The sequence below is a fragment of the Larus michahellis genome, chromosome 1 (assembly GCF_964199755.1).
Source record: "Larus michahellis chromosome 1, bLarMic1.1, whole genome shotgun sequence".
Classification (NCBI taxonomy): domain Eukaryota; kingdom Metazoa; phylum Chordata; class Aves; order Charadriiformes; family Laridae; genus Larus; species Larus michahellis.
The window spans coordinates 149,553,716-149,570,131 of record NC_133896.1 but is presented as its reverse complement, the minus strand read 5'-3'; the positions used below and the strand labels follow the sequence as shown (position 1 = coordinate 149,570,131).

Sequence of the window (16,416 nt, the reverse complement as noted above, 5' to 3'; positions counted from 1 at the left end):
TGTTGCTCTAATGGTTGGGACATTTCCTTTAAAACACAGTATGTCGAAGCCTTCTCTTCATACTTTTAATCTGAGCATAGCAAGGGCATAGAGAAAGAACATTGCTCTGTGTGTTCCCATGTGGTCTCTGGCTGAGAGCAGAAAGGAGGCTCCCACTCTTCAGAGGGTTTGCTCCCGTTTCTCTGCTGTTTCCCTGAACAGCCCTGTCCCATGTCCCAGTCTTAAACTGTAACGCTTAACATTTCTATGACTCTGTTTGCATGTAAAGGGTTCTACCATTATTAATTTATTTAGTCATACTTCATATTGAATGGTTTGGACTAAAACATAAAAGGGAAGTTTAATACTTACTTCCAGAACAGTGTAAGAATTAGAAATAGAATTGCACACTTTGGTGAAGTCAAGCCTTTTGGTAACTGAAGGAGATTTTAAGCCTTGCACAGTTTATTAGACTAGTTTCAAGCTTACGGGAGCAGTGTTTGTGGTGTGTTGGCATGATATACAAGGGGTGCAGAGGGCACAGAATGATCATAATCTCAACCAAACTCTAATTGTTTCGGTATTTTCAGTGGATCAAGTACCACCCTCATACAAACTTAATCAAAGACGGTCACACTCTGTCAACAATCAAGAAATAGGCTCTACAATGAAAAAAAAACAAAAACCCACACCAAGACAAAACAAAACCAAACATTTGGGAAGAGTTAGAGGAATAATTATGAATTGATCAGAAAAGATAGCAATAGTTGCCCAAAGGCAACTACAGTATAGGAAAATGGAGTGGAGGTGATGTATTTTTTGGTAGGCAATAGTAAGAACCCGGAAAGTATCATAGAAGAAATTTGCTTTTTTTCCAAGGACAAGACTCTTGACATTGTTGTTGTTGTTGTTGTTACTGTTGTTGTGAGGAATTGTGAAAATGCAGAAAATGAGAAGGCTGCAGCAGAAGCAACAAAGGCATACCATGCTATTATCCATAGTCATTCAAATAGATCACCCAACTGTGACAGCCAATTAAATCGTATTTTCCAGGATTAACCCACAGCTAAAATGATACATCATGGTAGGAGAAAAGCTTCATGTATTGCCAACAACACGTTAGCTCCTCTTTTGACTGAGAAAACAAAGAAAGACTTGGTTGAAAAGCATATATTTTTCTCTGTGACTACAGAGGCCTCAAACCATGGCACTTTCAAGGTGTTCCCAGTCATTAATCATTCCTACACAGTTGAAGGGCAAATAACGCACTGCTGGCTTGATTATTTCCAAGGCACTAATGAAACCACATTAAGAATATTTGAAAATGTAAAAAATATGCTAAAATCAAGTAGTTGGAACCTTGGCTATGTACAGTTATTTGCAGCTAATACTGTTGTTAAATCTGCGTTTTGTCCCCCTGTCCAGAAATCAATATAAAGTAAGAAAGAAAAATCATCTCTAGCTTTTTTCTCCATACATAACCAGAAAACAGAAAAATAACATCTAATTAAATCATCATTTAGTTCAGAAAAAAAAAATCAGTCAATTTTCCTCATCTCATCCAGTCATTTTTCTCAGCAAAATTTCAAATTTAAAGGAGAAGTTATAAAATTCGAGTGGGAAGAAATATCCATGAGACAATTACTTGCATGCTGCACAGGTAAGAAGACCACAATCTGTTTTCTTTGCTTTAGAAGTTGCTTTGGAAGTCAAGTAAGCATTGTCAAGTGCCAATTTTAAAATGCCATTTTCAAAGATAAACTTCTTGGAGGTCATAGAGAGGTTTTCAGTGACAGAATGTTACTTACTGTTTTCAGACTGTACTGAATGCTTCTTACTAAGTCTTGCAATTAAAACAAACTGACTTTTTGCATGACAAAAAATTTAACACATTCATTAAATGTAAGTTGCAAAAAAGAACTGGTGATAAAGTCTTTGGTCATAAGCGAGTCATCATGGGGGGAAAGAAATTATCTTACTGTACATAACCTTGGCATCACTTCATGGAGAACATAGTTTCACCTTTCTGCCTCTGGGGATAAACCTTATTAAATATTTTGCCGGTTTTTATTTCTTCCTGTGTTCATTATAGTAATCAATGGTTTCTGACAAAAAAAGAAACAACCAGGAAAAGAAAGAATCAGAAGGATATCAGGGAGAGTAATGATAGGACGAGGGTTAATGGTTTTAAACTGAAAGAGGGTAGATTTAGATTGGCTATTAGGAAGAAATTCTTTACTGTGAGGGTGGTGAGGCACTGGAACAGGTTGCACAGGGAAATTGTGGATGCCCCATCCCTGGAAGTGTTCAAGGCCAGGCTGGATGGGGCTTTGAGCAGTCTGGTCTGGTGGGAGGTGTCCCTGCCCAGGGCAGGGGGGTTGGAACTAAATGATCCTTAAGGTCCCTTCCAACCCGAACCATTCTATGATTCTATGATTTCTGGTGCAGTGATAGAACAGAACATAAAGAACAGTATTAGAGTTGTAGATGCTTCATCTGAGGCATCATTTTGCTGAAACCTGATGTCCTGCCTGAACTAAGTGTGACCATTACATTTCATAAAGGTCTTTGAACATAGGCATTCATCTTAATGTAGGTAGCAAATAAAAAGCATTCCTTTCCTAGATTACTGTATTATATTGACCTGTATATGAGACCAACATAGAAACCTTTCTTTGGGCAGTTTCTTGTTGGGTTCTGTGTGTTGGAGATCACTGTACCAGCTTTGTATATAGAAGCAGTGTACAGAAAGCAGTACACAGAAACTGTTGACTTCACTGGGAACTGAGTATCTGATGTCAGCGACGATAAAGGTAATTTTCCTGAAGGGTGCATAGGCTTAGGTCCATTAGAAGTGAAGAACTGAGTACCAGTTTCAAAAGTGACCTCTGTCCCTTCCTAGTAGAGTGAATACATGCATATCATACTCCATTATCTGCTTGGTTGAAGACTGAAGCAATTACAAAGATTAATGTAAAGGATGTAGTAATCTAACGTTCACTTCTAAAAAGGATTAATGGAGAGAATAAAAAAGATGAAATTGCAATTCAGATATTAAATACAAATATGCATTTGTTTTTTCGGGAAAAAATTATTTTGTAGTTTGTACATTCTGACCGAACATTGTAAATACTTTTAATATTAAAAAATAGGGGTAAAGTATTGAAAAAGTCAATGCAACTAATTTCAAACACCTTTTATTGACTTTTAAAAATGTTGCTTTGCTTTTTATGACCTAAGTTTACAAAGAGAAAAATGCATTTTTTAAAGAACTAAATAACTAAGAAGATCTGTTAACCACTTGGTTTGAGGTGAAATGTTTTTAATAAGGTGAATGGAGTTAGAGTGGCCCATTGCAGAGATATTTTGAATGATGATTATTGCTGGCATGTTGTAGGTGCAGTAATAAGTAAATGAGATGCAAAATGGGAGTTGGAAAGTGGTGTTAGCATGGCCCTGCTTCTCGGCTAACGTAATCTGTTTCTCAGCCAGAGTAGTTTGCCAGGGTCGAATCCACGACGATACATCTATGCTGCTTCTGGTGCCCACTTTGCTCAGATCTAGCTGCCGTACTTTCTCAGGACACTGTATTATGGAGCTCAAGGGCTTTCTTTCCTTTGGTGGGGTAGAAATCCTAAATATCCTAAATCCTAAAATCCTAAATATAATTAAATACGTACGATCAACTAGAAAGGAATTATGGCTGCTCCTAAATTTAGTCAAAATAAAGCATTCATACAAAATAACCTCAAATATGAATATCATGCAAAAATTTGTCCTGTAAAAAGACAGCACTGTCATTAGCCAGCTGCATACAAATGGTCTTTGATTCTATAAATACTGATTCTCACATGTGAGCTAAAAAAAGCAACTCTACTCACTCAGCATTTGGAGAAACCTATAGACATGTCTGGCATATTTTTCTCTATAGAAGCTGAATGTGCCAAGTTCTTGTCACTGGACTTTCAAGGACTAAAATGATAAAAGAGTTGAGTGTAAAGAAACAAGATCAGCACTCTTCCATCTTAAACCTGGTGAGTGAGGGTGAATATTTAGAGCTAGGTAGCAATAAGTGTATGCTGTGTACATTGCATTGGATCCTTCAAGTGTGCGGAGATGTGCAAGTTTGTGCTCATCAAGATGAAAGAAAAGTTTCTTCAGATTCAAATCTGTCAGCTTCCCTGAAAACATAAAGCTAATAACGCAATGAAAAATGGTAGTGAGATAGGCTATGAAGAAAAATGGTCCATAATACCTTTGGTGGCTAGGCTTTAATTCCTCAGGTGATCTATTACCTGGTATTTGGATACATGCTAGTACCACTTATGGCCCTATTGATCATTTGCCATCTAGAGATGAGAGGCCCAGAGTGTGTTTTGGACTACATCTGCCGCGTCAGTGAATTAGGTTTCCCGGTGTTATAACATCAGCTTTGAAAGGATGACCTGCCAAAAATGTAATAGCGCAGGAGAACCAGGTGGCTCTTAGCAAAAACGCTGTCTTCAGTTCAGCATACAAGCTCTTCTAACTATGTATAAATAAAAAAATATATCATACCGATTGTATAATAGCATTTCTTTTTACACCTTCCCTTTAAAAATTTAGAAATAGAGAAACAAAAATGCAATAAAAGCAAGTTCGAAGTGGTCAAAGGCAAAGACATACCAGATTTTCCACACAGTGTTAATTCTTCTTTTTCAGATATACCAAGAGCATCTACCAGGGGACTGAAGGAGATGGTTTCCTCTGGATCATCTCCAGCCCCTGTAGAGCATACACTTTGTGTCACATCAGCAAACACTGTCCCTGTCATGGATGTGGCCAGCCCTGCCATGCTGAGAGGGTCTTTCATGACATGGGCAGATAGAGATTTCCACAGGGTTCATATGTAAAGCAGTCTGGAAAGAGGGAGAGGAACATATGCAAATGCAAACGTGACATTTCCCAGACTCCGGTGGCTGGAATTCACAATTCAAATACTGGATTTTGCACAGTTTCTTCCATGGGGTATTAAATGCATAAATCAGCGTGTTTGTATGTTCACCTATATAATTTTGGCTGTTTGTCCGTATTTCTGCTGTTATACCGACTATGACTGCTTATCTACGGAAACACAGCAGTAAACATGGAGTGAAAGAAAGGATGAGATTTGTGTAAATTACGATATTAGCCTATTCAGGGCAATAAGCTAGTGATTGCTCAGCTCTTAGCATCTGGGGTACATGAAGTGTCTGTGAAGAAGCATGAGCATGCTTTTTCAATTCTGCTGTAGCGTGACCTGAAAACAAGTGGCTGAACAATTGGTAACAAACTGAGCAATCAATTTATTGAATTTACAACCCTCCCTGCCCTCAAAAGGCATCGCCATAATCAGGGGAATTTACCATTCTCCACCTTACGTGTGTGTTGCTCCTGTTCATCTTTCACACCTCTTCTATCAGTCTGCCCTGTGACAAAGAAGTCTCTGCAAATTGTATCTTGTAGCTGTGACTGTTCAGAGTGGAAAAGTGGAAAAGAACATGCCAGTGCAGAAATTGTTATGGCACAGGACCAAGGCAAGTGAGATGTTTCACTTGCTTTCTAAAGTAGCTAGAAGAAAAGAAAAAGAAAAGAAAAAAAAAGGAAAAAAAAGATTTCCTCAGGCAGTTAAAAAAGGAAACATTCTCCATTGACCTGAACATATCCTGCTGCTCTACAGCTGGTTAGACCTTATCAAAGACCAAACAGTAGTGGAAAGTGTGGAACTGATTTCAATTTGCATATCATGCTTTCATTGCAGGAATATCAAATTGATATATTTTTTGCCCAGACGTGGACAGATAGCCGTCTTCGCTTCAACAGCACCATGAAGATACTGACTCTGAACAGCAACATGGTTGGCTTGATCTGGATCCCGGACACGATATTTCGTAACTCAAAGACGGCGGAGGCTCACTGGATCACCACCCCCAACCAGCTCCTCCGTATATGGAACGACGGCAAGATCTTGTACACCCTCAGGTGAGCACTTGGCCTGCGGGGCTGAAAGCTTCTCCTGCCTCTGGCATACTAGTAGTAATTTTCAGTGGTATCTTTGTTCTCCTCTGCTGTTTTCTTCCTGATGCTTACCTGGCTGTGCTTGACAAATACTGAAATATTCAGGCGTAAGTACTGCAGTGTTCAAAAAAACAAAGTCTTGTCGTTCTAAAAAAGAAGCCTTGAGAACTGGAAATAGGCCTGTCTAAATTGTAGGAGTTGGGCTTTTTAGAGCTTGTGATAAAATCAGGAGCATGTAGTCCCATAAAACCTGTCAGAAACCTTTCTGATCAGAGTTAGTTGCAGGGCTGGATAAAGTATTTCTACATTCATGCTAATGCCAATACTTGATTCTGCAAATAATTCACGCTGAAAGATAGTCTGTCACATCTCATCACAAGGGTGAATTGCTGGAGGAAAGGCTTTTAGAGTTTTTCTAATCTTCATGATACCATCAACTGTATAGTATTACAAATACTGTATATACTTGCATATAAAAAGCCTGTGGAAATCAAAATATGTGTTTACTTATGGAAGAGATGAATTGCTCAGAAGGGAGTTTTGCCATAAGCCATATTCCACATGGCAAACGTGTTCAGAAACATCCCTTTCACGCTACATTTTCTTCCGTGATTGCGTTCAGCACATTCTGATCGTACTTGCAATTGCAATTGGGCTCCAATAGCAAGTCTTTGGCAAACAATAAGAAGGGAATTAAACAGCTGGAAATGCTACTGACATTTTTAGTGCCCTTCCCTTCTTCCGCTTGCTCCACTGTGACAGCGCTCTTGCTTTTTTCAGTAGCCTTTAGCTAAAGACTTTGGTGATTAGGATGTCAACTCCGATACCCTCTTGGTTGGGTTGTTGGGTGTTTTTTTTTAATGTTTTTTTTCTATTACGTAATGTTTCAGTATTTCAGGGCAAGTTAAGTATCTGCCTAATAGCAGTTAGACTTCACTAAAGAAAGTATTTGTTGAATGGACTGCAAAATTTGTCTAAGATGGCTAAAAAAAGGGGTAATACTTGACCCAGTGGATTGTTTGAATGAGCATTTTTAGTTTGTGAAAGATGTTTTGAGTCCTTTTTGCCCACTCAGGTCAGCCTCCTTTTTACATAGGAGGACCTGTTAGAATGATCATTGTTCATTGATAACACTGTGTAATTCAAAAACAATTTATCTGACTTAAGTGAGCACACAGAATTGGTATGGCAGGGAAGCCGTAACTACTGTACGTCCTGATACGGTCAGGTGTTGATGTGTATTCTGCATTCAGGAGAAAGTGTACGAGCTTCAATTATGCACCATGCCTTTCCATCCTCCTCCCTGCTTGCTTTTGGATACGAATGTACTCCTACTGTAACACTGCAAATCCTCTTCTAGTGCCAGTGCAAAAATGCAGTTAAGTTCCTCACAGGTGACCTTCTCCAAGACAGGTTTTTCTCTGCGCCCTACTAAATTTGAGACAAACCTTTCCCAATCTAGTTTGTTAGCTTTTCAATTAATTTAAAATACAAAAGAATAAAAAAAAAAAGAAGCCAACACAAAAATCCCATGCCCCACACTTGCTGCATAAATTCAGGCATGCAATTAACGTAGCGTGTGTTTCCTGAAAAAGACTGGATAAGAAGCTAGCATTTAATGCAATCTACCTGGGTAAATAGATTTACTTTGTAAGCTATCAGACTGAAGATTATCCGTTTTTAATAGTCATTTTAAAATCAGCTCCATTCGTAGTGTGCTTTGTGTTAGAGTTACCATGTAAAACAAGCTTTCAAGTGGGGCTGAAGACATTTCCGCTGATGTTTGTTACAGCTGCACAACTGAGAATGGCATACAGAGAATTATTACGTTTATGAGAGATAGTCCAACATGATTGAAAGAATTTTAAATTTACACTATAAGTAAATGCAGAGAATGTTCCTTATAAGATTCTTGTGTAACTACATACCACCACATCAGCCATATCTTGTGTTATTTTTGTAAAGAATATTTTTTTCCCTCCCATGTCCTTCAGTGAAGAATTGCCTAGAGAAAAACATATGTTTTGGGGATCTCGTCTGAAATTATTTGTGGTTTAGATAATTAATATTGTTTTGGATCAGGCCTAAATAGCCAATGAGAAATCTGCAAATATAGTCCTTTCCTTTCAGGCCTTACTTATGGATGTCAAAGCGCTCTTGCATGATACCTAAGGTATCCCTGCCTCCTCCTCTGACTGTTCATTGTGCTGCTGTGTAGTAAAAGATGCTTGGTTTCTTCGCAGGCTTACCATCAATGCGGAGTGCCAGCTACAGCTGCACAATTTCCCAATGGATGAACACTCATGTCCTCTGATATTCTCTAGCTGTAAGTACTGCTTTGAGGCCTTATTGTTGTATATGACTAGTATGCAGAGGCATTTGTTATTTCTGTCAGATTGTTCAACCATTCCACAACAGGTATAGGAAGTTTAGGTTTGCTTAAATATTCAGAGGGGTTTTGTTTTCCTCTCTAGCATTCCTGGTCGATGGACTTACGCCATGAAGTTTTCTGTAGATTCACTCTGGGTTGGTTTTTTTGCCAGAACCCACCTTTTTATTCGATACTATAGTCACACTTTCAGCAGGAGCAGATATTCATGCCAGTCTGTGCTATGCTAATCTATAAAATCCTGTGACATGCAAATGAGAATAGAAATTGCAGTTTTCTTGTGGAGGTGCACAGCTTGGGGACAAGCCCAGCAATCTCTGAACATCTGAGTTTATAGCAAGTAGTATGGTAATGCATCTCTGTTCCATAATAAAAGTAGATGGTGTAACTACTATAAATCTCATTTTCCTGTTATCGCTCAGCTTTTCCAGGAGTCCCAATGCTGTATTTATGTAGTGTTTTTGGTATATTTAAAACCTACCTAATAGGCAAAACAAATACATCGGTGAAGTGGATGGAAAACAAATGTCAGGTGAGTTAGTCTTGAGGTCCAATATTACTGTGAGGAAAAGTTATCTTCATGCTGATTTATTTGAAAAAGCTTAAGAGCTGTCTGCTCTTGGGTACACCTGCACAGTTTTGTAATCCAAAGTCACTCAATGCAAATGTTCTACGAACATGTTTAAAAGGGCCTTCACTAAAGAGTTTTCTTTTGATAAACTCCAAGACTCAGGGTCTGTGTTCTCCACAAGCGAATGGGAAATGTATTGTTTTGTCTTTCTTTTTAGAAAATAGCATTTTCTCCATCATCTCTTAAGAAGTGACAAAAGAATAACACTATTTAATGTCTTTGTAATAGACATGCTGTTGTGATAGTAGAGTATTCATTTCCATTTATGAATAGTGTACAAACAGTGATCCTCAATCAGAAACCAGATTTGAATTTCAGCTGATCCAGGGTGTATTCTTCTTTCCCCAGGAAAATGTTTTAAAAATATCTGTCAGTGTAAACATATCCATTTCCCCCAAAACATTATCACTACGTTGCCATTTTTTATGATCTATGTATATAAGTGAGCCTGGGCAAAAATACACAGTAGTGTATTTAATTCAGATGCGTGGAATATATCTGTAGTCAACTGAACAGGAGGCAGATAGCTCCTGACTGAGCTTCCCTGCTAATGCACGCTTGTCACTGAACTGTACATACCTCAGCTATCTTTAGTTACTGCATGAAGCTACTCTTACCTTGTGACAATCTACTGATGATTTGTTGCGCTACAGGGAAAGGAGTGTGCGATCTTAAAAATTAAATCCCAGTCCAGAGATACTAATTAAACCTACCACATAAATTTGATAGGTCCTGCGCTAGTAATATCCAAAGAAGGTGAACTCTAATAGATGGGGAGGTTGCTTCCAACCTGTCATCCCCTAATAGCTAGACAGTTGCTGAATGCAAGTAATGCTGAATGGTCTGTGTTTTTTTATTTAAAGAGAGAGGATATCACTATGAATGAACTTCAGAAGGCTCTGCTCCATGGCAGAGTTTTGAATACATCTTGATTTGCAGAGATTCCTCCTAATTTAGATCTATTACCTTGGAGCTCTTCTGCCCTTGAAAACATGCATGTATTACCATCGTACATGTACTGCCGTCTATGGAGATGGAGATTACATAGCATCAAGCAGAAGCTGAATGTGTCACAGTTTCTATGTGCATTCTTTATAGTTTCTTGCCAGATGGAAAAACTTATGGAGGAATATTAAACTAATGTTTTATAGTTTTGTCATCCTTTTTGGTCATGTTGATAACAAGAGTTTATTTCTTTAGGTTGACACTGAATTGCGTTCTTTTCTTTCAACACTTTTAGCACTGCTATTATCATAATAGTAGGACATCTACTGTGTGATTTGCTCGTTTCATAACTTGGTTGTATTTTCAGTGCTGTGTACATTCATAGCAATCTCAAGATACCTGACACTCAGTGGGACTTAGGAAGTGAATGACTGAGTGAATGCCTGAATGATTTATTACTGCCTGTTATGACAAGTTTCTGGGGGACAAGCTGATTACGAATTCCAAGATGTATATCTTTGAATAAAATAAAAATAGTTGTAGAATTGACAGCACAGCTCTGCTTCCCGCTGCATCCCTTTCATTTGCTCCCTGGCACACAGGCAAAGTATCGCAGTTTCCACTGTAGGCAAGCACAAAAAAAGCACAAGTTTTGGAGAATATTCCCTACATTTCTACACACACACGAACAAGGTTAATATTTGAAATTCCTTACTTCTTATATAAATTTCCCTTGATATTTCAGAAATGTGAAACTTATCTCAAATCATTTCTAGACTATTTTCCTCTAGTGCCAACTAATTACCACCTTAACCCCGTTTTTGCTCTGAGGACAGCTGATATTCCTTAGGTGGGAATACTGAGCTCTACTTGGTCTGGTTGCCAGGGTGAATAAGGAGAAAACAGCCGCTTATAAACAAGAGAGAGTCTGGGTGCGCTAACAGTGGTTACCAAAACCTACCTGCCCCTTCTTGTGGAAAGTCTTGTTCAAGAACAGTTCCTGGAGCTCTCTAGTCTCTTTTATAAGAATTAGAAAGTATTGAAATAATTTGAAAACTCTTTACTCTCTGTGCAAGTTTTGCACGTGCTTCAGGTGACGTGATGAGATGAATCATATGGCAAATTAGGGCTTGCGGTAGGTGTGTGTCCGTTGTTGCAGTCCTTACATAGATGTGCACTTATCGCACTGCTCACGTGACAAGTTGAGCCCAATGGCATAATGCAGGGCTGCTATGCAACGCGACAGCTCTTTCCCACTCCGTGTGCCTGATTGGTCTTTAATACAGAGCTGCTGCAACATTGGCATCAATGCCAATGCATGGTATGAATGTGTATTTTCCTGTGAATGTGAAGAAAGAATCAGTGCCGTGACTTGATCTTGGTATGGCAATCTTTGATAGATTTTGCTCTATATGATCATATTTTCTTCAGATGGTTTTAAAGTACTTTATACTACTGCATAAAAGTATTCTCTCAGTGTGGTTCTTCATTTGCGTTAATTCATCCTCCTGAGCCAAGGGAGGCTGCTGTGCTACTTTTGGTACTTAAGTAGCTTATTATACTGTCTTGGTTATCTCTATTCAGCACTGATTTGAGCATAGTGGAAATAACTTAATTTCAGGATTTTGCCATAAAACATAGTTTATTGAGGTAGTTAGGATTCACATAAACATCAGTAAGGAAGAAGAGATATTCTGTCTGAAGGATGATGTCAGCAACAAGAATAAACAAATAAGACACAGGCAGCAACATGCAGGCTGGAAATGAGAAGTTAAGCACAATTAATTGTGGAACTCCTACCACAGGATTCTGTGGGTATAAAATTTTATAAGGATTCAAAAGTGTTTTGACAAATAATTGTAAGAAAAATGCATAAGTAGCTATTAAGCATAATAAGATCACTGTACTAATGGCTACTATTTTTTTTTTTTATTCTGAGAGAGTGAGAGTATTTTGGATGAAATGTGAGGCAAAAGAAAAACTAAGGAGATGACTGTGAAGAGCACCCCTGTCTATTTCTTTAGCAGCTCCTGGTTCCTTACAGCCTCCGGTGGCTGTATGGCTAAGCTACTGGAAAGAACTCTTTTCCATTACAGTTCCCATGTGGCTGGTTTCCAGCTGGCCTGCGTGGTTTGCGTCTTTTGTCAGTCACTGGTGGGACTGTTGAATGTTCTGGGCTTTCTTAATTTGGGAGGAATAGGCACACTGCAGAATATCGTGAGCATGTTTGCACCCACACCTGCACAACAGTTAATTGTTCAAGGTGTTCATTTTTCAGCCCAGCACAAACCTTCACCTCCTCTCCCCATCCATGTGCTCAAGATTAACTTAAATTCATGACACTCCTTCAGGCAAGAGCATATGACAGCTATACCAAAATGAAGCTGATAAACCCATTACACCCTGTTTAGAGCGTCTGGTCAACTAACTTATTAATTATGTACAAGGAGCTTTATGGTGGGAATCTGTGCTAGCTACATACCTGAGGTTTGAAACAATCTGTAAGGCCATGCTTCAGGCTCTACCAGATGCAGTAATATTGATCTGCAGTGCAAGATGTGAGAATAAAAATAATAGCACTGAACTGATTAATGGGTTTTCATTGCTTTATTTTTTCTTGCTGCTGTTCTGATCAAACTGCAGAAACTGTTGTTCATTTTAAAAAGCACCTTAGATTTAGGCAATAGAACTAATGGCATTTTTGTAGCCAATTACAGATCTTTTCCTAAGTGAGAAACTATAGTGTCCCAAGTTGCCCATTGCTGGAGGATTGCTGCAAGGCAGGAAAAGGTGGTCATGCCGGGAATGCCATTTCTACTGCAAACACCAAAATATACACATAAATGTTCACAAACAATTCAAGTGTTTTCGATTTAGTTGAAAATAGGGGAAAGCAAAATTTCCAGCTATTGATTGTCCAGGTTGCTCAGTCAGGTCTTAAATCATGTACTTTTAGCCTTCTAAAAGTCCGAGTATTTTTTTAAGTGGTGTACAAAAGCATGCAAAGTATTGCAGAAAAAAAGTAAGGAAATGTGAAATGTATTTTAAAAAAATCATCCAAATCTAACATAGTGCTTGAAAGAAACAGATCCTATCTTTCTAAATATAAACTCAGTTCAATCAAATGCTACCCCTTTGAACATGAAACCTCTTACGGATATGCAATCAGTACTTCAAGTCTCATGTCATTAATTTTCTAACAGAAGTAGCTGTCATCACCCATTTTAATGTGTTTCTTTATTATTCTTCCTAGCCTAGAAACGCAAATGCCAGTTTTGTGGAATGAGCTCTGCTTTGTTTCATCTCATGTATCATCAGCAGAATCATTAATAAAGTCTGAGGGCAGAATTTTACTCCTGATGAAGAACAGGCCAGAAGGAACACAGCTTACTGCTCACATCTCAAGAGGAGTTTCATTAAAGATGCTGGGAAGGCAGAAAGAGCTTTAATCCACATCTGAACTTCCCATCTGTGCTCTCTGTAATAGGCTGAACCAGATCATGGGGCATCAATGGAATTCTTGATTCAGGTTTTGTGATGAGCATATTTTAGCTATTGTAGCTTTTTCCTCTTCTAGGAAGGTAGAAATGCATCCATCCTTCCCCTCAGAAGGCTTTCTTTTTCAGAGAAAAGTCAGTATAAAGAGGTCCTATAGAGAGGAAAAAAGATACGTATTTATGGAAACCTGGACAATTGAAAGATTCCTCCCAAACCCTGTATTTAGCATATGACTTGTGTCATATATGACAATTCATGAATACAATATGTGAAGCATATCTGTGATAAAACCCTCCTCCTGTTCATCTGCTAATCCCTTTAATACCCAGACATGTTTCTGATGCACTCTTTCAGACTTTTCTGTTTTCATTATACAGTTTTTTCAAATACCTTGGCTGGTGCGCAAAGCAGTATTCAAAGACATTTTGACTATTCCAGAGATTTATGAGGAGTGCATTATTCTGTGGGGATCTTCTTTGCTTTTGTTAACATTTTGTTAACATTTAAGCATTAATGTTTGTAAGCATTTTCTTCCTGAGGTACCCACAATGACACCTGGATATAGTGAATTTGAAATATATTATAATCTTATGTGAGTAATTTCATTCCTTCCTTCCAATAGCCATTCTGAGTGTAATTTGCTACTGTATTGCTCACTTGTTAACTCTCCTTAGGTTTCCCTAAAATCCCCCACGGGTGTTTCTTTTTTATCTGACATAAATAATGTATTGTTTCTTAGAGAATCAAGTATTTATCTAATTCCTTGACTACTCACTACTGGCTGATTCACTGTTACTTTTCTGTGTGTGACTCAATACATTTCTCAATACATAAGAGACACTGCGTTAAGTGTCTTCTAGATTTTTATGACTCTATTTTATAGCGAAGCCAAGACTCATAAAAATTTTACAAGTTAGTTTGCACTGGAAGTTCTGATAATTTTTATCTAATTGCTCCAACAGGATGTAATATATATATAGGAGATTAGTCAAATTTATCTATGATATAAGTACATCCGCTGTAAAGTTACACTTTCTAAACCTAATTTATGGCAGATTCATGCCAAAGTAGTGCATATTTTAAGTATCAGTGCGGCACTACTCTTTCTGTTGGTCTTCTGTCCCATTGGTCGAGGTATATCATTTCTAAGCGTTTACAGCTATATGGTTTAATGCTGGTTCCAAATTTATACAATGTGTTGTGATGATACAATAGTAATAGACTTAAAACAATCTGATATTAGACCTGATAGCCACGAATATACAAATGATCTCTGTTTCATAGAAAAAGCGGTGAAAATTCCTTGACGTTGAGGGTTGTTGGTTGCCTCCCTGGTGATCAGGGGGAGTTGATGGCAGTGGTTAATTCATGTATTATCCCTTGCTCTTCTGTTCCTCACAGAGAGCTACGGTTTTGGCCTAGCAGCCAACCAAATGTCTCTCCTTTTAGAGCAAATCTTGAGATTTTTCTCCATGAGATTGAAGGCTCCTCTGGAGAGGCAGCAGCTGCTGTTACTTGCAGCAAAAATGAGACCCTAGAGTAAAATTACAGCAAGTGCTAATTGGTGAAGCCTAAAATGTTTAACTCATAAGTCCACGAAACACTTCATGAGACTCTCTAGATTGATGGTAGGCTATTCCAGGAACCTGGCATCTACCCTAGTTTTGCAGCAGTCTTCCAAGGATCCTGGGTGTCTCCATTTACCCTGCGTGGTTGCCTGAGGAGGATGGAAGGTCCATGTCACAGCGCAAATTCTCTAGGCAATCTGCTGTAGAGCCAAAACGAATGTTCTTTTTCCAGGATCTACAGATTAGGATAGGCGACTATTTCAGGGATAGGACCCCCCAGCTTCGACTTATGTTTAAACAAGGAGACTGTAAGTCTCAAAAATCCCAAATGCAGTGTAGCTTCTCAAAGCAACCAGTGTTATTTTTCTATATTTTCTATTAGTAAGATTTAAAAAAAAAAATCAGTACCAAAAACAACTTTAGAAAAGACAAAACCTGCCTGTGAGCCATTTTTTTTTTTTGGCAAGAATATATGTATCTGACTAAGTTATGCTTATGGTGTCAGGAGAAAATAAGAGAAAATGCTGCAGCGAGGCAGGTGGCTGGCTGCATGTCTGACAGCTGAATGTATCAGCAAAAGGCCCTGGAGTGTCTGCCATGTGACAATCATTGTTAATTCCCATGATTTCATCGCAGATCTCATGATATTGGGTGTTTACTTGAAGCCAAAATGCCTTTAAGCATGTTTCCGTGTGCCAATGTGAGCTTGCTTTTTCTTGTTTTTAACAAACATTTGACAGTGTGACACAAATGCACCACAGGCAGGAAGAAAATAGCTCTCTCCATCAAATGTAGTATAACGCCCATTATATACTGCATATTTATATTATTGTTATTTGCTTATTTAGGTGTGTGATAATTGGTTTGCAAATGAATCTGATCTTTATAAAGAGACTGGTCCATAACTTGTAAACTGCTGGCAGCCCTGACTTTGTAACTTCTGACAAGCTCATCTTTGTGATATACAGAGCATCTGGAGACAGTCGTAGTCCTTTGCATCATATTTTTTAGCATGAGAAGGAATGACTGGCATTAGCAGTGTGCATCATAGGACAATGTGGGGACGCTCTGGAATAGAAAACTTTGCCCTCTGTTGGTTAGGGAGTCAAAGCAATCCATTGTATAAATAAAGAATTGTCTGTAAGTAAGATAAAAGTACTTCTTTATGGGTCTGTTATTTCAACATGAGAAAGCAGACTGAATGGCTTGCATGGTGTTGCTCTTAGAGGCAACAGCCAGAGGTGGATCAATAGTCAGCAGTGCCCAGACTCTTAACAGTGATGTGCTGTTCACTCCTCTTTGGGTTATGGGCAGATTTTGATCTTCGGTGGTTACTTATTCCTTGAAGAAACTGCCTAAGGCACTTTCCA

At 38.5% G+C, this 16,416-nt stretch overlaps 1 protein-coding gene across 3 annotated transcripts in view; it reads left to right on the top strand.

The window, feature by feature from the left end:
- GABRG3 (gamma-aminobutyric acid type A receptor subunit gamma3) overlaps positions 1–16,416 on the top strand; it is a 332,476-nt gene that overhangs the window by 168,106 nt on the left and 147,954 nt on the right. For 2 of the 3 annotated variants that reach the window (XM_074608195.1, XM_074608213.1), the window contains exons 5-6: positions 5,759–5,979; positions 8,259–8,341. In XM_074608195.1, the coding sequence (XP_074464296.1) occupies positions 5,759–5,979; positions 8,259–8,341 (304 nt within the window). The remainder of the gene's footprint in view (positions 1–5,758; positions 5,980–8,258; positions 8,342–16,416) is intronic. The other variant, XM_074608205.1, reaches the window with a different exon arrangement.